The 21,767-nt window shown below is 41.8% G+C and overlaps 2 protein-coding genes across 5 annotated transcripts in view; one reads left to right on the top strand and one right to left on the bottom strand.

Annotated features, from left to right (window-relative positions):
- The window catches only part of WWP2 (WW domain containing E3 ubiquitin protein ligase 2), a 123,395-nt gene extending 121,478 nt beyond the window's left edge, over positions 1–1,917 (top strand). For all 4 annotated transcript variants that reach the window (XM_016146870.2, XM_036232108.1, XM_036232109.1 and 1 more), the window contains one exon: positions 28–1,917. In XM_016146870.2, the coding sequence (XP_016002356.2) occupies positions 28–127 (100 nt within the window). In that variant the 3' untranslated portion in view covers positions 128–1,917. The remainder of the gene's footprint in view (positions 1–27) is intronic.
- Positions 1,918–11,950: 10,033 nt separating this feature from the next.
- Positions 11,951–20,383, bottom strand: PSMD7 (proteasome 26S subunit, non-ATPase 7). Its single transcript, XM_016146871.2, has 7 exons — positions 20,182–20,383; positions 18,005–18,096; positions 17,064–17,156; positions 16,314–16,411; positions 15,665–15,745; positions 13,673–13,764; positions 11,951–12,937 (listed from the first exon to the last, which is right to left on the bottom strand). The coding sequence occupies exons 1-7, from the start codon at positions 20,253–20,255 to the stop codon at positions 12,499–12,501; spliced, it is 969 nt and encodes a 322-aa protein (XP_016002357.1). The 5' UTR covers positions 20,256–20,383; the 3' UTR covers positions 11,951–12,498.
- Positions 20,384–21,767: the final 1,384 nt, after the last annotated feature.

The raw sequence follows: 21,767 nt of genomic DNA, 5'->3' as shown, positions 1-21,767 counted from the left end.
GACTGTACTGTTCCTCTCTCTCAACAGTTTCAACCGATTGGATCTCCCACCATACAAGAGCTATGAACAACTGAAAGAAAAGCTGCTGTATGCCATCGAGGAGACAGAGGGCTTCGGACAGGAGTAACCGAGGCTGCCCCCTCCCATGCCCCCAGCGCACATGTAGTCACGAGTCCTCCCTGCCTGAGAGGCCACTGGCCGCACCCTCTGGGAGGCCCTCCCCACAGATGGTGGTCCTGCATGGGACCTCGTTGTCATCAGCCGGTGGCAGCAGAGTCTGACCTCAAGAGGCCCTGCCCACCCCTCCCTCATACCCACTGGTGGCAGTCTGGAATAAAGGCCCCAGTTACCATGGCCCCATTACCCATCAGTCTGGAGAGCAGACCAGCAAAGCTCACCCTCCTTCTCCCCTAAGACCATCCTGAGGTGTGCATGAGTGTGCAAGGAGGGTCCCTGTGTGGAAGGGCTGCGGCAGAAGCCCCAGGCCTTCCAGGAGAGTTAGGTGAGGAGACTAGCCACTTTGGGTAGCTGTCTGGGCTAAGAAATCCCAGGGTCTTTGCCAGTAAAAGGGGTTCTGTTTTAAATGGAAGTTTTCCAGTGATCTGTATAAAATGAAGGTCTGAGAGAGCGTTTCCCACACTCAGAGCCTTGGATCAAGGCTATTTTGCTTCCTTCCCTAGCAGGCCCCAGCCATGAGGACTGAGCTGCAAGGCCCCTCCCCACTCAGGGTTGGCCAGTTCATTCTTCTCAGCCAATAAAGGGTTGTGCCAGCTGCTCGGATGTCAGTGGGATGGAAACAGCAAACCACACTTTCTTTTCCCTTTACATAAACTTGAAGCATTTCATGTGCAGGGTTCCTTTGTGTTCTTGGTATGCTGCTGTCCCTTTCTGTCAAGGAGCTGGTGCATCAAGTGTTGCTGGGACCTTGAGGGACCCAACATCGTTAGTCCAAGAATTTCTCAAACAGCTGCTCCTCTTAGGAACTCACTCAGCAGTTCTGCAAGCTCAGGCAGGCCTGACCTGGCAGCTCAGCTTCACAGTGGCCTCATCCCTGAGCCTTGACAGAGAAGGGGGTGTGCCCTAATGCCAACCCAACCTTGCCGCCTTTGATAGAGGAGAACTCCTTTTAATAGGTGTAGTCGTCTGGGTTCTAGACCTCTAGGCGGGCCTGTTAGTCCCTTGTTAAGAAGGAAGTGTGTCCTGGCCACCCAGAGTGTGTTTATTTTGCCTAGAAGCAAGGCTTTGTCTGCACACAGGAAAAGATGCTTATGGAGGCCAGCAAAAGGGCCCTCTGCTGCACAGAGTGTGACTTGATTTCAGAGCCCCTCCCAGGCTCCGCTGTGGGGTTTCTGCTCTATATTGAGACCTTCAAGGTGAACACAGTTCTGTGGGATGCTGGAGTGGTGATTGTTGTGAACTCCCTGGTCCAGGGCTCTAGGGTTCTAGCACCGAGCACCAGCTGCAGACTAGCTCCAGCTTCCTAGGACCCCAGGCAGGCCCTCAGACCGGTCACGCGCCTTCTGAGGACAGTCTCACGTTCCCAGATCCTCATCCTTCCCTAGCAGGCCCCAGCCATGGGGGCTGAGCTGCAAGGCCCGTGTCTGCTGTGTTGGGTGTATCTATTTGAGTGTCTCAGCTCACTGCAGCTCAGCCTTTTGTCTCCCCGGAGTTGTTTGCAGCGTCTTGCCATGTCGGGTCAAGGTGCAAGCTGCCTTGTGGGGTTTTGGAAGCCTCGGGCTCACATGTGTTCAGAGTATGTTCATGTGCGCATGTGGGTACGTTCATGTATATAACTGAGGTGTGTCTGTAAGGACTGTCCTTTGGTAGCTTTGGGTTGGTCACCAGATTGTTTTGTAATGCCCAACCTCTTGCCTTGGTATTGCCAGTCTCTTGTGCAATAAACAATCAGCAGCTGTGGGTGGTGTTGGCGTGTTGTCTCCAGAATCACTGTCCTCCATACAGGAGGCCTCTGGGCCACACAGACCCTCCAGGCCTGGACAGGGCCGGAAGTTCCATGACCTTGCTGGTTTTGAGACGTGCGTGCGTTATTAACCAAGACAGACTCACTGCTGATGGGCGGCTGAGTCCTGGTCCCAGAATCACTGGCTTGAGCCCTTGATCACTTGCCTCACTGCAGCCTTTCGGTGCCCTCAGCCTCCCCCTCACAGGCCTGGGTTTCTTTGACCAGTTGCTGTGGGGCCAGAACACCCAACAGGTGCTGCTGCAGGTTGGACAGGCTTTGGAAACCAGCTCTGGGGACGGCATTCTGGGCAGTCATTTATTCAAGAAACATTTCTTGGTGATTCTTGGGGTCTGCAGTGATAAAGGGACTCTGACCTTGACTCTGGTCCTGCAAGATCTTGCTACCTACTTTTTTGAGCACTTAAGAGGTCAGATGCGGCAGATTCCCATGCTGATGGGTCTCGATGCATTTGACCCAGAAATGACTTTGTCATAGATTGAGCCTTGCCCTAATGTGCTTCCTCTCAAGGGAGGCAGAGCTGTTCAGAGAGGGGTCCTCCTGGGAGTTCGTCAGCTGAATTCACTACCTCACTCCTCTGCTTCAAATCCTTTTTCACTTGACAGGGCAGTGCTGTGCTCTGAGAAAATCACTGACAAAATTCCACAAGTTATACAGACATCTCATTAAATTCAAATAAGACATATTCAGGTAGAAATTGTTCTCACTTTTATCCTCAGAAGTAACCACTGTTCAGTGTGCGGTGGTCCTTCCAGACTATATTGTGTGCATATGCAAATCATATATACATATGGTTTTTAAATATGCCAAACGTGAGATCCTATACATGTTGAGGAACTTGTCTCATTAAATAAGGTGTTAGGGACACCTTCCCATGTCCATCCACAGATCTTTAATTGATTCTTATCAGCGTGGTATTCTGTATTACGGTGGTTCTATAGTACACCCTGTTTTTGTCATAACAGATATGGCAGTGTGTCCAACAATTTGCTTGTGGCTGCACAGTTTTGGTGAATGCCTTGGACAGGTCTTATGCACTGATGCGCTCTTCCAGGAGGGGGCAGTCGTCCTGGAAATTAGGTTGTTGATGATATACTTTTATTTTTATTTTAAAATTTTTAAAAGTTTTAAAATTTAAAGATAGGAAGGATCTACAGTGAAAGACTTCTCACCCTTTCGTTCCTCAGCCACTCTGATCACCTTCTAGAGGCAAATGTTGCTGGTTTATTTTGGATTCTTCTAGATACACTTTAAAAATCCCAAGATTCTACCCAGTTGCCCTTCAAAAAGGTTCTTGTTTTACTAGCCTTAGCAATGGGCAGGATGCCTTGTCACCCTACTTGGTGACCCCTTTATCCTCCTAGCTCTCCGTTCCCTTTTCCATCTAACTCTTGTTCTTATACACTATCAAAAAATTTTTATTGTGTAACCATAATGAAATCTTCTGTGCTTTTTCTGAAAGTTTATTTGAAAAGCTAAAAAGCGACATTACTATGATTAAATAAATACTGTCTACTCCAGAAGTAAATAGTATAAAGTTAGACAACTGTTTTTTCCTTACACAGTTCTTTCTCCCTGGGGGGTTCTAATTACCTCTCTTTGCTTTTACTATATCCTCAGTTTTTTTTTTCTTATTCTGAAATGTTTCAAGTAAAACTAGATAGGGAGGATCCCTACCCCTACATGCTGTAATAAGTTCCTCATGTAATTAGCCAAAGCTATAAAATTACTGTGGAAGTGAAAAACAGATATGACTCCCTTTGTCACCTAAGGTCCCCGGTGCGTCTCTAGGTGCCAGTAAGCCTTTATATAAGGTGGGACCTCACTGGTTCTGGAAAGCTCAGTTCTTGCTAACCCACTGCCCTTCTATATTGGGGCTTACCTCACCTTTCTAGAAAAACTTGCCCTAAAGATATATATACTTTTATTTAGAGGAATACTTATAAGCTCAGCATAAACAAGGCCCCAGCCTCCTCTTGGGGAAGAAAAGTCAGTGCCCAAAGTTTTTATCTCAGCTCATTTTCCTATAGTCTACCCCATGAATTCAATTTAAAATACCCTTTTATCCAGGTCCCTCTGATTCTGAGGTTGGTTCAAGTACCACGGTCAAGCTCACTTTCCTGTACTGCATGCTGCATGAGTCAAGCATCAATCAGCTGACTCATATTGGAGCATGTGACTTCTTTGGCACTTTCTATTATTTGTATCTTTTGAACATCATAATGGACTCAGGGCCCAGCTCCAACTCAGTTGGTCCCAGTGGCAGTAATCATTGTTTTCTTTTTGATGCTCATCACAATTTTGGCCTCTTTGATTCTGTTGTCACCCTTTTGGATGTCTTTGATGGTCTACATGGTATTCTATTCTTAGCTTTAGTTCTCTTGCTCTGTAGAATCAACTTCTCCACTAGGATCCCTGGTTCTTTCTGGTATAAAATATTAGAATCCAAGAAGGGTTCTGTTGAGATAGCACAGTGAATTCATGATTTATCAATTCCTCTGCTGCAAAAGCATAATAACTTCACACAAAATATAGAAAAACAAAAGGCTGGTTCAAAAATGAGAAATAATTTCAAGGGTCAGAAAAAGAACAGAATTTAAAACATTGAGCAAGATTGCAGTTGTGGGTGTGCCAGTGATGGCTGGGAGTTCAGCTGCTGTGGGGCGAGTAGTGTAAATATGCTCCAGTATAGACGGGTTGGGCACCAGCCCACTCACCGCTCCCTCCGGTTTCATGGAAGCAGGCCAACCAGCACGCAAAACAAAACTGTCATTGCTGAGCACCTGGCTATGGCTTTGAGAAAGGTGGAGGCCTACGGCAGTAACTCATCAAGCCAACCCGTCTCACTGTTTCTGGTCTGGATCTGTGATCTTCCTTGTGTCCTATATAGAAACTTTTCACTACCTCGGTTTCATCCCTCCTCCTGCCTTCCTGCTATCCCCAAGTCTTTCCAGCGTCGTGCTCATTTCTCATCTACATCTCCGCAGTATCTTAGGTTAAGACTTCTGCTTGGTCAGTTACACTCTTCCACCTGGTTTCCACCTTTGAACACTTTGATAAACATCCTTGTCCACTGCTGAATCCTCTCGTGTTCTCTTTGACCTTGTGGATCAAGACATTAATAATGCTTCCTTGGCTGTCATGTTAGCTAGGCCAGAGACGGTGAAGAGATTGGTTAATCTGCTACCTCAGTTAACTTTCTTTCCTTTGATAGATGCCTAGGGGCAGAAGAAAGGACAGCTTGTAGCTCCTTCCAGTTAATTCTTGACCGTGGCTCTCGCTTTCCTCTTTCCAGAAATGTGTTGACTTCCCTTGTCTACCTCTCAAATTGGGCCAAATGGGAAATCTTTTATGTTCATTCACTGTCATTTTAATGGAGTTTAGGAGGAAGAAAAGATAAATGCTTCACATCAGAATTGAATTTTTGCCAGTCAGCCACAATTAAGCCCATTGCCCCTCACCTCTAAGAGCACTGACCCAGTTCCTAACTCGAGGTTTGCTTTGTTTTGTTTTATCTCCAAAATAGTGGTGAAAATAGACTTATTTATAAATAAAAGGGATGTTTTACTTCTGCATTTTCTAACATTATCTTCATTCTAAGACATTAATTAGGCACTGAAATTAAAAAAAGACACACTAGAGTTTATGGATTACCCTGGTGAATTCTTGTTCCTATCTGTGGGAGGCAGGCTTCGCACATTGCCATATCCCCACCCCTCCACCCCTACTCCATGATCGCCTCTTGGGACTCATACCCTCCTGGTAGAATCTCTTCCCTTTGAGTGGGGCTGGGTTAGTGATTTGATTCTAACCAATAGAATATGGAAAAGATGATAGGCTGTCACTTCTGTGGTTAAATTACAAAGGATTGTGACCCACTTCTTGCTAGCTAACTCTCCATTGCCTTCTCTCGGTCTGTGTGCTTTGATGAAGCAAACTGCCATGTTGGGGTGGCCCATATGGCAAAGGACTGAGGGCAGCTTCCTGTCAACAGCCATCGGGACACTGAGGCCCTCAGTCCAATAGTCCATGGGTAACTGAATCCTGCCAACAACCACATGTGCTTGGAACCTTGAGATGACTGCAGCCCCGCTGACACCTTGATTGCCAGCCGTGAACATCCCTGATTGGAGGACCCAGCTAGGCTGTGCCAGGTTCCTGACCCACCAAAACTGTGAGGCAATCATGTGTGTCATTTTAAGTTGCTAGTTTATGGTAATTTGTTATGCAGCGGTAAATAACTAATATACCAGCCTAGGTCAGATTAAATGTCCTTGCATTAGTGCCTCTTTCATGCCCTGGGTTCTGAATGTGGCCATGATTTTTAATAAATGAAGCACCATGGCATGAAGATTATCTGTAAATCAAAAAATCACTCTAACCAGGAATATAGGCAGGAAGGTTCTAGTATCACTTTTGTTCCTTTTCTTGGGGAAAGAAAATACTGGGAAATGGGAGTAATTTCAGTCCTCCCCCCAAGCCCATGGCCTGACATCATTTGCTCAGCAGCACTGATGGTTTCAGAGGCCTTAGGTCTGGCCCAGCGTGTGACTGTGGCACTCTGCCTTGAATGTCATTACTGCTTATTGGGGCCTCCAGTCAAACCTAGTTGGGAAGAGTCATGTCCAGTCTCTCGAAGACAATTTTGGGTCCATTTCCTATGTAATTGCAGGGTGAGTGGTAGAGTAGGTGGTGCCACTACAAAAAAAAATTAGCCTGAAGGATGGCCTTTGCAGCTCCAGGACTTCTGCTGAGGGTTGGCTCAAGGGGGCCATCTCCCACCACAGTAGTGGCCTCCCTCAACAGTACCTGGGGCTCTGGTGGGCCCTGGGTGTGGAAGCGTTCTTTCTTCTGGGAGAGGATTCCTTTTACTCTTGAACTTTTGGATTTTATAGTAATGGTTGTTTGTCAACTCCTTGTGACTGGTTCACATTGATAAAAATATGGAGTATGTGGGGCAGGGAAAGTAGCTCATGCATTAAACTTTGACTCTTATCCCATCCTGCTCTCTATCAGGGATATACACCTGGGGGGATCAGTTATCTGCCATTGGGTAATGGAAACCCTTGGATAAATATTTTTTTTCAGCTTTAGTGAGACATAGTTAACATATATAATGTCATATAAGTTTAAAGTATACAATATGACAATTTGATATATGGACATATTGAGAAATGATTGCCACAGTAAGGTTAATGAACACATCCATAACTTCACATAATTGCCATTTTGTTGTTGCTGAGACATTTAAGGCTGTGTTGTGGTAAAAACATTTAAGATCTACTCTCTTAGCCAGTTTCGAGTGTATGATACAATATTGTTAACTATCGTCACCATGCCATGCCCTAACAGAGAAGAATGTGGGAAAGTAGGATGGGGTGTAAGGTCTCCTTTTAGATAGGGCTTTAGGGAAAGCATCTCTAAAAAGATGTTCTGGCCTGGAGACCTGAAAGATAAGGAGCCGGTCAAGCAAAGAGCCATATCCAGGGTTGGGCCTATAAGGTATGCTGGCCTGAATGCGAAAGAGACTGGCATATTCTAGAAACTTGTAGAAGGCTGTTGTGGGTGAGCACTGATGGAGTGTGGGTAGGACCTGTGAATGAGGTCTGTGTGGATCCCAACGTGTCCCTCCTGTATTGCCAGTGTGTCTGTGGGAGAGGAATACTGGAGGGACTTTGCCCTGCCTGAGCCTGCTCAGACCTCTTCATTTCCTAGGCCTAACCTCATGGCCCTCTCTAACAATGGGTGGAAAGTACAGTGTGTCTAAGAACAAGGGATGTGAAATGGGATTTGAGAAACACATAGTATTACCTCTACCATGAGCAATTAAAAGTTATGAACTAATGGGTCTATCCCAATGAGGATAGATCTTTACAAAATGATTTTAAATTAAAAAAGGCAGGATAGGAAGGAATGAGACCTAAGGGGAAATATATGTGTAAATTAAAACACATGTGCATACCAATTTGCTTCATATTCTTCTAGGATCTATATCTATGAACATTTATTGTGCATATATGTATGTGGGGGAGGGTTAGAATGATAGTGGAAGTCAGGATAAGGGCAAAAAAAAAAAAAAAAAATCAAGAGAGAGGCCCTAACAATGATGATGATGACAGTAAGTCATGAACTGAGGTTCATCCTCCAGCCAACTGACTAGCTAAGGACAGAACATGGAAAAGAGGGCAGGTGAGAGAAAGTAGGCAGGAATTGCAGGTAGGTGACCCTAGCAACAGAAGATGAGATAGATGCATATTTGAATGTAGGCAAGGCAGTGAGAGTGCAAGAGGTTAGATGTCACAGATGGTCCATGTAGTAGGACAAAGAGGTAGCTGATGTAGAGGCTGAAGGTAAGCAGGCGACCAGAGCAGTGTTTGTGTATGAGAAGGGAGATAATTGAGTCTTTATATGCTGAGGGGTAAGAGGTAGAGATGAAACCAGGGTTGTTAGGAAAGAAGGGATAATAGATGAACTAAGGATCCTTGTTGGTTATTTTGGTTAAAAGATTAGCCAAATTATGTTGTTATTCATCAGACTTTAGCTGTAACATATAGAAAGAGGTCACAGATGGGTACTAAGCTACAGAGAAGGAAGATACTTTGTGGAGTGCAGTAGACATGTATGTATGAGAAGAGATCTTGAGCTGGGAGAGGACTTCTTAAATATGATCTACAATGTGCTAACCATAAGGCAAAAGACTGATAATTTGTTTATATCAAAATAAAGGTTCCCTAACTTCCATGTGTGCAGGAACCACATGGAGGACATCTTAAAAACACAGATTGCCAGAGATGCTAATGCAGTAGGCCGAACTATATAAATTTACAATGAAATAAATTTTAACAGGTAGTACTCAAAGTGCATGATATCCTAATCGTTTTGCATTTTACTATCATAAAATGCGTTCTTGATGTTATTTTTACCTGTTATATTCGTATTTAGGTAATATGTGTGGTTCTGTGCTACTATACATCTCTTCCCAGCTCATGTTAGTATACTGAAATAAGCCATGTGGAGTATTTATATCAGGGAAATTGGGAAAGGCTACAAAATCAACACTCTTCTCTCTCTTCTTTGAAGAACTGATTGTTACATATTTATGAGCACACCCCTGAATTTGGTCTCTAAAGAAATCAGAAGTGGTTTCAGCAGTGAAGAAAATCAAAGCATGAGCTGTCTGAAGGGCAGAGAGAAAACCTTGTATATTCATAGCCTAAGAATTTTTAGTGTTGGCATAGTACAGCAAAGGTGGTGTGGCATCTTGACCCAATCTTTTTGCACCCCTACACCCTCCAGATTCCTTCAAAACCTTGCTGGGATGGTTGTAGCCCAAAGCAGAAATGACAGGAAGCAACTTTGGATAAGGTTCCCAATTCTCCCTTGAACTGGCAATCAAATGTTTTCTCTTGCCAAGAGATGAGATTAGGCAATGGTGCCATCTAGTGTCAAAAAACAGATTGGCTCCATAGAGGAGTGTGTAAAGATTTCTTTTGATTTAGGCCCTGGGAACATATTAACTTTAATGTTTCTTCTTCTTCCTTTCCTCTAGTCTCTTTCCTCACTTCCATGTTCCTACCTTTTGAATCATTTTCTCTTTCCACTCACTCCCTCAACAAGAATAGCCATTAACCTTTTTTTTTTTTTTTTGAAAGGACGCCATGTAGCTCCTAGGCGAAATAAGTAATGCCAAGAATTGAATGACATAGATATGCAAATCAGTAGTTGCCTAAATTATGTTTAATTTGAAGCAGATTTGTTTAGGAGAGTTGTAGAAATCGTTTCTTGTGGGTCACATAAATCAAATGTTCTCCACCTTCCCAACATGCCTCATTTCCTTCCTGAAGTAGCGTGTTGTAGTGTATATAACAAATACAGTCTCAAGTCTAATTTTTGCGTTATATTTCCATAGAAAAATTGGTAGAAGTCCTGTTCCTAACTTCCCAGTGAATGGGCTATTTCATTATTTTATGACAACTTATGCTGTCATTTATTTGAAGCAAAAGTAATTATATATGGTTGAGTTCTCATAGCTGGAGAGTCCTCTAGAAATTGGAGGATTCTGGGATTGCTAATTCCTGCTACAAAGGTTTATTTTGCATCTAGCACTTTGGAGAATATGGTAGCTTCTCCGTAAGAGTACTTCCCCTTTGTCTCTTTAGTAATTGATGGTCTCAGCAAAATTAAATAACATTTAACTAATTGGCTCAAAGTCGTTCCATTCTGATAGTTTCCATCTTTACATTAAGAACTAGCTTGTAAATTCAGGGATATTTCAGATGTTATCACACAAAACCGCTAAGGAATAAATACCATACATCTCTGTAATATGTGTAGCAGGAACAGCCTGACCACTGTAGCAAGTCATTCTGAAGTGTTTGGAAGTAGAAGTGAAGGTAGTGTTAGAACTATGGATACCAGATCCAGACTTGGGATCTTTTCTCAGGATACTTTTTCAGTTTTCAAAATAAAAGTAGTTTAGAAATCTCGAGACTGCCAGGCTATACAAATAAATGCAAGGTTTCATTTTAGGTTGAGGGGCTAGGGTTTTAACAAGTCAGCTGCTATTTGTATAAGCAAGACTTTATCAATAGCCCTTCAGTGCTCACCCTCTTACACAGGATGGCAGCAACTTTGCCTTAGAAAATAAGTCTAAGTGACTCTAGAGGCTAGAAACTATTTTTGTTTAAAGTAGTAATTGAGAATCCTATTAGGAAAATTCAATTTTGCCCACATGTGGATCAAACTATTAAATATAATAAGGCCTGGTTGTATTCCCATATTCTTAGATGCTCAATAAACATTTCAACTTAACAGTGACAAACTTAAAACCCTGTGGCATATTTTCCTTAGACCCTGGAAAGCTTTTAAAAGTTCATATTGTACTAAAGATAGACCAGAATGAATCCTGTGTGATCTCAAATTACCACCTGACCCTTATAAAGGGTCCACTACTTGGAATGACATTCTCATTTCCCCACTTAAAGCCTCAGAATCATTGCATCCTGGCTTTCCTGATTGTTCACTGGAGAAGTTAATGGTCCAGGTTTCCTTTTCTTATCAGTCTGTTGTAAACATGGAAATTGAATTGCAAAACCTTCTTCAATAACTTCAATGGTTTTAAATACATCTCAAGGTTTGTACAGTGCATTTCAAATTTCTTTTACTCAGATGCAGCATCTTATTTTTGACTGCTGCAACAGACAAGTAAAACTTGGTTCTCTGTAGGTCTTCCATTACCATCCTTAAAATGTTTCTTTTGAGATTCTTAATGAAACTTGAAATAAGCCCTGATGTGGGCATGCTTCTATTTCCCAACGAAAGCTGTTAAATATCATACTATTGACAAAGTTCCATCTACTAGCTCTTTGGTAGGTTTGTGGAATAGAAGTGGCTACTTCTGTAACTGAAGCATTATAACATTAAGAAGTGGTGTCTGATTGCATTTAGTTTTAGTGCTATTTTATTGTATTCTTAAATCTCTAAATATTGATAACCCAGATGGTGCATTTAGAGAACTTTAAAGAAATTCTAACTGCTCAAGAGAGAAAATTAATATCCAAGTGACTCCTGTTTTACCCAATAATTCAGCAGCTTATTTAATTTGTTCCAAAGGAGCCCTGAGCACTTATTTTGGGGGAATTTCATTCTATCCTCAGTAACATCCCCACCAACCTTGTAGTCTGATGTACTCAGACCTACTGCAATAATAACTGAATGTGTCCCTTAGGAACAGCTGCTCTAGGGACTTCACAGATGAGGATTCTGAGGCACAAACTGGGATCCAGGTCTTTTGGGCTCAGTTGAGAGTTCTCACTATAGCAAGCTAAATTTTGAGGAATGAAACTCTTTCATAAAAGACTCCCAAGTCTAAAGTAATCCTTTAAGGCAGCTTCAATTAAAGGGTGCATTGTCTGCTTCTGAGTACAACAGACCGCCACTCCCAGAGTCAAAAACGACTAGAACACAGACTTAAAAACCAAGCCATTTAATCGTGTCTTTGAAGGTAAACAATACATGAAGCTGGATGGCAAGCCCTGAGAATGCCAGAGCTACGGGTTCAAAAGTCCCATGGTGCTGTATTCTCAGCAGAGTTCAGAAGGGTCAGAACTCAAGTGTTCCGAGGCAGAGCACTTTTGGAATTCATGCATTCCATTTAGCAATTTTGCAAACTGCCAGAAACAGACCCTAAGAGTCTTGAGGTGGAGAAAATTCAACTCCTGGTTTTACAGATAAAAGAATGAAGAGTACCAAAAATGTTTACTCCTCTTCACTTTTCTCACACAATCTGAAGCCTAAGCTGTCATATTCCCAACTCACAGCTGCCTAAGCTGCAGTTTAGGTATGAGATCCATCCCTCTATCCATTCACGTCCACGTAATGCCACAGCGAGAGTGACCAGAGGCAGAGAGCTCTCATCATTGCAGCTTTTAATAAGCACTTAAAATGAAAAGAACCCTCTGGTGGCACACTGAGTTAGTTTATAAGATTTTAATTTACAAATTAAAAAGCTACATGTTTTATTTTTTCTCCTTTTTCTCTTCTTTCTTTACATCACTCTTTTCCTTATCTTTCTCTTTGTCGTCTTTTCTATCCTTTTTGCTCTCTTCTTTTTCCTGCCCTTCTTTCTTCTCTGCATCCCGGTTGGCAATCTTGTTGTTGATGAGGTTGTGTAGGGCGACCACAGAACGGATCAGGGAGGCCAAATATACTACCACCATCTGGTCGTTGGTCTTCAGGTAAAAAGCTTTGACAAACTCCTGCAGGCTCACATCTGGCAGCAAGTTGAAGACGTCCTGTAGCTGGTAGATGATCTGGTGGTTGATGGGCAGCTTGCCTGTAGCCACCTTCTCCAGGTAGCTCCTGATATCCAGAAGCTTAGAGTTCAGTCCCTTCAAACCATGGACCTGGTTTGTGATCCGCTGAGAAAGAGTGCCCACGGTAGTGTCTTTGATGTCTCTGTAAGAACCCACAAGGGCAGGCAGGAAAAAGCGTCAGTGTGTTTACCGTATCATTACTGTATCATCACACAGGTTCGTACGTTCTAAGGAAACACCCAGCTTTGTGAAGAGGGGCAAGTTTTCAAAAGAAAAAATGTTACTTCTCTATTTTACAAAGATCGGAATATAAATTGCCTTAATTTTGTTTTCATTGAGAGACATGTTATTTAATTTTTCTCATCACAGGCATTTTTTTTTAAGCTAAAATGAAACTATTTTCACTTAAAATAAAAGCTCTCTCCTTCAACTTCCCTTTTCCTATAAAAGGGTGGCATTTTCTTCACCTGTATCTATACAATGTTGTGAGTCAGTAGTAACTTTTGAACTGGAAGGAATCTTATTGTTTGAGAAACACTATGACCCTTTTGAATATAAAAGGGTTATATAAATAGAGTACTTTCAAATGAAACCCATCCAAAGAAGTAGATTCTCCGCAGAAAACTGGCTGTCTACATTCACTGAAAAAGACATACAGTGGAAGAAGACATGCCTAAACTTTTACATGTCTGTTCCTGTCACAGTCAGCGTTAGTTCGCAGATAAGGTGTACTATTCCACAAAGTCATAAAGTGTAACTCAACTTTAGCAGTGATTCAAGCTTAGAACCCAGGTATCTCTATTCCTGGTACTAATATCTCCCTACTTCGAGCAGCCTCTTGGGCCACTTATGACTCTGATGCCATCCTAAATCTCACCGTAACAAGTGTTCAACTCCAACTTCCTCAGCTTCCTCTGCTCCAATTTCACTGGTCACATGCTCAAATGTTTTTGAAGTTGGCGTTCCATCCTGGAGAAGAAGCTTAACTGTAGTTATTTATTTACAAACAAACTGGTACATGTTCCTTTTCACACTTTGATTCTTCTGCTTTAAGTCTAATCACTTCATGGGTGCATTACTAGGTTTTCCAAGGCAAGGGGGAGACGGTAGACTTAGTCTTCTCTTCTAGGCTAATTATCACAGTGGCCTTGCTCAGTGACAAGGTTTGCTGGGGCATCACTAGCTCACTTGTGAGGATAATCCTGATATCCTCTCAATCTCACAGTGGGGACTGATTAGGAAGTCTTTATGAGGTTGATTTTTAAAGTACATAGTTCTTTCCAGGAAAGGTAATGTACAGAATACCTGTATTTGAGACAAGCCCATGCCAGAAAACATAACTTTTAAGCATCCATTGTTCCTTGGATCGAATGACACCAGAGCACCAAAATGATGCAGTGAGAACAACTGGCTTTCCGGTGGCCAAATTTATCAAAGATCCATCTGGGGATGTGGTACACTGTATCACCTAGTGACTTCCTGATGAGACTCAGGAGAAACTTCTCAGATCCACTGCCAGAAGAGGATGTACAACTCCCACAAAGGCTGCAAAATGTCTGTGAGGCAGGACAGCGCATCAGTGAGAATATAGGCTCTATAGCCAGACTGCCTGGGTTCAAAGTCAGGCTCTGCCATGTGTGTGATAAGGGAGCTACAGGATCTTGGGTAAGTCACTTAACTTCTACTAAGTGGTATAAACCTTAGCTGTTACTATTTTATCCAGGGCAATACGAATCATGGCAATGCCACTTTCCTCTTGGCTTTGTAGGGTAGGATGGTCACAGCCTATGACGATCTTGTGGGACTTCGTGGCATAATTTTTTTAAGCACTAATTTTTCCCTGGTTTCATCTTACAAATGATCCTTATGTCCCCTCTATCTGCTATTTCAAAATCTTGCTTCACTGGTGTGTGTGTATACACACATGCATGAGTGTAAGCAGCCTCGAATTCCTTTTAGAAAGAGGCAGGGTAAAGATTCATTTAAAAACAACTGTATCAAGACAAAGATGAAAGCCTTATGGCAACTAGACAATAAATTTAGATCTAAGCTCCCTGGTAGCAAGGCAAAAAGAGAAAACGAGAATAGAGCTCAGGGCGAGAAACAATTGCAGGGAGCTAACCTAAAATACCTTTTCTCCGATTTAAAAACCAAGTCTAAGGATAAATACTACACATCTAAATTTTAACATAGACTTAATCCTCCAGGCTTTTGACTTTGGAAATTCAAGATCAAGCTATCTGCATAACCTAAGTGCAAATATTTTATGCTCCTATCCTAGAATCAGAGTTCAATTTCCCAGGAAATAGAGAAAAGCTATATTGTGGCAGCTCTTTATGTCTAGACCCAAAGCACAAGCTAACGAACCACAAAGCAGGTACTGGATGAGATGAAGCTGAGTGTTCAGGTGTCAAAGCACACAGATGGGTCTTGCCATCTAGCTCCAGGTATCTCTGACATACTTTATTTGAAAACTATGCTCTAGTCTATAGGGATTAAAAATCCTCAAGGAGAAAGGAATATTTGCCCAGAGGGGTCCCAACAGTAGAAATTGCATAAAGACTAAGCTCGCTAGGCTCTACATTTACTTTGCTATGAACATCCCTGAGTAATCACTGGATTACTTTGGGCCTAAATTTCATTTGTAAAAGGGGACTTAGAGTTTTACAATCCTTTGTATTTCTAAAATGTGGCGATTCAAACAGTCCACGGGAAAAACCATAATACCAAACTGTTAACAGAAATCAACAACCTTCTCTTTGTTATAAAGGATTTGCTGACTTGGGGGAAGGGAAAAAAACCCAAACGCCAAACGATTGCTCCATAAATAGCAAATCTAATTTCCTAGGCTCATAGCAAGATGACTTACATCATGGACTTCTTCCACTGAAATATATGCTTCTGTGGGCAGTCCCAGGTCCTTTGGCTTCACATCAATGATGACTAATACCTGGCAGAAAAACATATGTAAGCAAACCACCTCACACTGAGCACATAAGGAATAACTGTTGCCATTCTTCTGATCATGAGTATTGAAGCAATTTCATTCAATCGAACATGAGTCAGAATTTTTAGCAAAAACGAGTTTACATTCAAATCTCATCATTTGCTATTCTTTACTCCCATTAATTAACAAACTAAGGAGTAGCACAGTGTGGTTATCAAGCACAAAGAAATTGGAATCAAGGCAGCCAACATTTAACTCCCTGCCCCACCACCTACAAGACCTTACTAACCACTTTAAACCTCAGTTTTCTTATTGTAAAGAGGTTAACAGCTCCATATAGTCATTGAGAGGATTAAGGAAGACAACTTAGGTACCTGGCACTTGGCAGGTATTTACTGTTAAGTATTTAATACACTGGGTTATTGTGTACTACACAAAACATTACCAATTAACACAAGCTTACAAAGAAAAAGCAGCGAAATGATGTGTTACCCAAATCCTTCCTAGGATGCTCTTATTTGAGTTTGCTGGCAAGGAACATTCATGAGTTTTAAAGATAGAGTATACTTACTGAGTTAGGGCAGTATCTTTTCATGAGTTCATTGATGGCGATGTCATTCTTGTGTAGTTTAGGGCCTGTGTGGTACCACCCAACTATTCTTTCTCTGGCTGGGAAGGAAAGGATTGGTGGGTTTGAAGTGTTATATGAAGATCTATGTAAGTCCCTTAAACAGCATAAAAACTCCAGTTGTTATGTTCTCTACCTTTTTCGAAATTTAAGACAGAAAAAAAGCAGCAAGGAAAATCCAGAGACATCTATATCTCAGACTAGTGTAGGAGACCAGGCATACAGGGTAACCAGAAAATAATTCTAAGGCAATATATAAACAAATGCGATTTCATGGCATATAGATTACAACTGTGATTATTGCAGGAATAATCATTTCCAAAGTAATGTGGTTGCTGTAATAAAATGAAATGAAAATGATATATGTGATGAAGAGAGATATGTATCCTGGTGGTACTAAAACTCTAGAGGCAGGTGAATTTTGATAGTTTTCACTTTTCTGCTCTCTCCTCCCAAACCTAGGTGGTCTTAAAACTGCTATTCTAGTTTCTCATTTATTCTACCTTGTTCATCTACTACCACTAGTCTTACTTAAGTCTAGCTAAGGAAAGGGTCCTTTATATTAAACATTAAGAAAATGGAATACTTAAAAAAGAAAAATATTACATATGCACACACACTTAAAAAAGAAAAATATTACATATGCACACACACATAAATGCCAAACACTTTCTTAAAAAAATCAAGACATACCATTGACCTTTTTAAACATTCCATACATGTTTTCCAAATAATCATGGTCTAAAAACCAGACAGAGTCATCTTTGTCGTCTTCATCAAAAGGTACTAAAGAGAGAAAAAAATGTAAGATTTAGTTTAGAATGTTAGACCTCTAGAGCACAGGTCAAAACTGAAGACCACTAGGCTAGATCTGATCCATGTAGGTGGTTTGTTCAACACAGTTAATAAAATTATTTTGAGTTGCTCTCATTAAAAAGAGATTTCACATAAAAATCCAGACTTCTAGCTTTTCTTGAAAAATCAGGAGACCTGCCAGCAACTGGCTAGAGCCAGACAGAAGCTGTGCCTTTTAAAAAGGACAGATGACCTTCAGTTTGCTAAAGGCCCCATTACTTCCTAATGTTTCCTGTTTGGCAAATTACATTACTATCTGGTCCTTTTAGACTTTGGAGTTAGTGACCTCTAGTCCAGAGGTCATGCCAGCAATTATTTTGTTCTTCTTTGTTGTTGCTTTAATGACAAAATACACTGATATTTTCTTATAAAGATTCATGAAACAATCAAGGGATATGTTCTCCAACTCCCCCTTGGTAGCTCATAATCTTAGTTAATAGTTTAGTGCATGGGTTTACAAACTACACCGACTATTTTTATAAATAAAGTTTTACTGGACTATACCCACCCATTTGTCTACATACTGTCTATAACTGCTTTCCCACTATAATAGCAGAGCTGGGCAGTTGCATTGGAGAATGTAAGGCCTGTAAGGTTAAATCACTCACCTCCAATTTAGTGCGCAGCCTTTAGCCTCCCTTTTTATACCATAGCAATTCTTAATTAGAATCCTTGGTTGTAGTAAAAAATGGAAATCACAAAAAGTTTTTCTTTTTTTAATTTTAAAGTTAACTGAGATCTTATCCATGCTTAGAAAAAATGTAAAATTGGTCTTTTACCTGCAAAACTATTAGATACATCAAGTACTTTCTTTTGCCATGATCCCAAAAGCACACCAACAACACGTTTCTGGTTTCCAACCTTGCCTATTCTGAATGAGAAAGCAGAGTCAGTCTGACAGGCACACAGAGATTTGCCAACAATTAGATACTCAACAGGAAATATTAATGGTACAGATACAATTAAGTGAGTTTACCTGGGAACTAATCTCACTAAACAAATGTATAGAGTCAGGTTAGTCCTTAATATTAAATTCTAATAAATATCAGTAATTCATGAACTTTGTACACTGGCAGTTTTTACTTACTGTTAACTGCAAAGTAATACAAGCTTGGAGAAATCTCAAACTTAACAGAAATTTAAAAGAGAAAATGAAAACTCTCCTGATCATAACAGTTTTAAAATGTTACTTGGTTGGTATTTGAAAAACACATTTATGTTACCACCTTTATTTTTTTTCTCTGCAGTTTACTTTTCTCCTTTAAACTTTCCCCATCCTCTAGATCTTTGGATCCTTTCTGGGATAAAGATGCTAAAGTAGAACCAGTTTGATGGTCCAGCTTGATACTGTTCTTTGGCACATCTATTCCACGTCAACAAGCCCCACTAGATGTAATAATTCTTCGAACCAGCTAGGGGCTCAAAAAGCAATTCTGACACAGAGGCATGTGTGTGTCATTTGTGGTCTCTCAATTAAAAAGAAGTCAAAAGTGAGCTGGTGACTAATGACATTGACAGCGAGGCTGACTCAGTGAGAAAGATTTTGCTTCAGAATTTCTATCTCCATATCGAACCTCAGTGATTTTGTACTAAGGAGCTATGAGTGTAGCAAGTGAGACCCAGACACAATACAACTCTAGGAAATACAAAAGCCACTGTGAAATGAACTAAGATTCCGATTCCTTAACAGTAGCTGGCTTCACATTGGTTTAACTGAATTATTTATGTAAACATATGATTTGGCAAATTTATAAATGCTTACTAAATTTGTGGTTTGGGTCAAAATTAAGGATTCTGTATTCCTGGCGGTTCTGACTTTTTTGGAAATCTTAGGTACTGAGTTTCCACACATCAAAGGAAACTTCCACACTTACTTTTCTTTTGGTTTACAAAAATCCATTTGCCTTTTATAAAACCCTACGTTTGTTACCTGACACAGCAGCCAGCAATGTGTGCCTGCACTATGCCCTTAACAAGTGTTTGCTGAGTTTACTGAATAGAACTGAAATGATGCGTGCTTCATTAGCATCCCTAGTATCCTATGGGGGAAGAAAAAACCAAACAGTAATTACTGTACAGTGGGAAAGCCTGCATATATATCCTGGTTGACTGAAGGTCTTACAAAGCAATGGAACTAAACTGGGGACCCTAGACCTTAGTAATCTCAAATTTGTTTTTGGCGGTCTGGTTGAAGCAGTTGTACAAAGCAAGATGCGAGAGAATGAATGGGCACTTAAAAACTACGACCCTATAGCAGATGCTCCCAACCGGATCTTTATATTTGCCAATTCAAGTAATTATCTTGTAAAATCTATGAACACGTGTAACAGGTCCAGCAGGATGAACAGCTTGAAAAGAAGCAAGGGGAGGCAGAATAACCATCTGTGGATGTTATCTTATTCTTTTATGCCAAAGTCTACAACTGATTTCACTTTTAAAAGGAAAACTTGACACCTCATCTGCTTTTTAATTTATTGTTAAGCCAAATTCCAGCTTAGAAACTTTTACAAGTTAAAACCACAGCTCTTCCAGGGAGCCCTTTAGGGCGCTGAGACCAGAATTTCAGTTACGGCTTTCAGAGGCACAGAAACGCCAGTTTGAACGGCTTTCCTAGGAGACACTGAGTCTTTAAAGGTGAAAAGGGGCAGAAAAAGTGACAGATGGGCACGAGGCCTGGGGGACCATAGCTAACTGAAGGCTGCCCCCCATCTGGCAGCGTACAGACTTGTTTAAAAGAAACGAGCAGCCCAGCGCCCGGAGTGCCGGCTAGGGCCAGGGTACGATGCTGGCTGACTCGAGCTTCCTAGGACCGCGGTTGGTCTGGGGCCCTCGGCAAGGCAGGGCCGCCCTCCGACCATCAGTGCTCCAGCGGCCGCTGCGCCTTCCCCAGAGTGCCCGTGACTCAGCAGCGACAGTGCCGCCAGCCACACTAGGCCGCCCCGCACGGCCCGCTCACCGGTTGAAATGATCCACCACACTGAGCAGCACCAGGGGGTGGACCACCACCTTCTGCACCGCCAGCTCCGGCATCGCGACACACCCCAGGAGCCAGGATCCGCTCCCTGCGACCCGCAAACACAGGTGACCACAGCAGCAGGGACTCTTGCAGATCTTCCAGGCCCAGCTCCACCTCTTCCGGCTCCACCGCCGCCGCGCGGCCCCCTGCTTCCGCTCCCAGAGTGCCGCGCGCGTAGTTCCCGGGCTGTCGCTCCTGCCGCCACCCTGAGGAGGGGAAGTGCCGGAGGAAGGCGGGACATGCTTTAGGTGACTTGGCTACGAGTTTCCCTGGTCTTGAAAGCTAAAGGGACACTGAAGACTGATAAAGGTTGACTTCCTGGTATTTGGCGTGCACCGTTCTCTGCAGCGGCGTTTCGCCTCAGTGTCCTCTCAGCTCCCTCTCAGCTCTCTCTCAGCTCCTCCGGTCTGAAGACTAGGAAAAAATACTAAGAAAAAATAGAAATAGTAATAACTAATATTTCCACTCCAGGAAAACGTTCACTTTGGCTTCAAGTCAAAATTTTCCGTAACTTCTTCGAGGAACTAACTTTAAATCTCTAGCATTAGGGCACACCTTTTCAGTATATTTGGCAATTTATCTCATTTTACTGTTGGGGAATTTCCCCTTAATCTTTGCTATGGACTTTTTTGCAGATAACCCGTATTTATACTTTTCCACTTGTCTTTGTATTACCATTTAGGGCTAGAAGAGCGCAGTTTGTGCCTAGAGTCAGACCATTCAGGATGCTTTTTATAGACACTTAGAAAGGGTTGAGGAAAAGGTGGAAGGCAATAAGTATGTTTTGATATTTAGCTAGGAAAGAGAAAAAAGCTGAATGGAGAAACGTTGGAGTTAAGGACTTAAGTTTATTTTCAGAAAGAGGCAAATTACTTAAAATCCATATAAATTTGTATTTGTCTAATTTTAAGTTGCTCTTTCTCTAAACAAAATACTTCAGCTTGAATTATTCACTTCTTATTTATCCTGTGTTTAAAACACGTTTTACCTTTCCAATATCACCAGAGGATCTGACCTCTTTGAAGAATGGCCAGAGAATTTTTTTCTTTTTCTTTCTTTCTTTTTTTTTTTTTTTTACTTACAACACCTGGTCTTCCTAGGTGTCCTCCCATCCAAGTGCTAACCAGGCCTGACACTGCTTACCTTCTGAGATCACAGAGATGGGGCGTATTCAGGGTAGCATTAACCAGAGAATTTTGCTTGGAATTTTAGCCTGCTTCCCCGTGTTGCCTTATTTATTTATTTTTTTTAAATGGAATTGGGTTGAAGTCATACTTGGTATTGTAGCCATTACTAGGGGTTGAGTTCATTCAGAGGAATGCAGGAGATATAAGAAATCCCTTTCTTTAGTTCTTTGAATTTGGAACTTAATTTTGAAGGACTTGATGAGAGCTTAAGGGTAATACATTTTCCTTTCCTTATTTCTTTCTTTTTTTCCTGTTAAATTCTTTTCTCATGGGTGGCTCCTTAGTGTAGTGGTTAGCACGCCTGCTTTACTTACACAAGGTCCTTGGCTTGCGGCCTAG

The sequence above is a fragment of the Rousettus aegyptiacus genome, unplaced genomic scaffold (genome assembly GCF_014176215.1).
Source record: "Rousettus aegyptiacus isolate mRouAeg1 unplaced genomic scaffold, mRouAeg1.p scaffold_m13_p_14, whole genome shotgun sequence".
NCBI lineage: Eukaryota > Metazoa > Chordata > Mammalia > Chiroptera > Pteropodidae > Rousettus > Rousettus aegyptiacus.
This window is presented reverse-complemented; position numbering and strand designations above follow the sequence as displayed.

What these genes read in the sequence shown, in the direction of transcription:
- PSMD7 (XM_016146871.2), bottom strand. Translation starts at nt 20,255, where the DNA reads ATGCCGGAGCTGGCGGTGCAGAAGGTGGTGGTCCACCCCCTGGTGCTG. An exon ending in AATGTTTAAAAAGGTCAATG is followed by an intron (nt 16,412 to 17,063) that starts GTATGTCTTGAT and finishes TTTCCTTCCCAG; the next exon opens with CCAGAGAAAGAATAGTTGGG. An exon ending in AAAGATACTGCCCTAACTCA is followed by an intron (nt 15,746 to 16,313) that starts GTAAGTATACTC and finishes TTTTTCTGCCAG; the next exon opens with GTATTAGTCATCATTGATGT.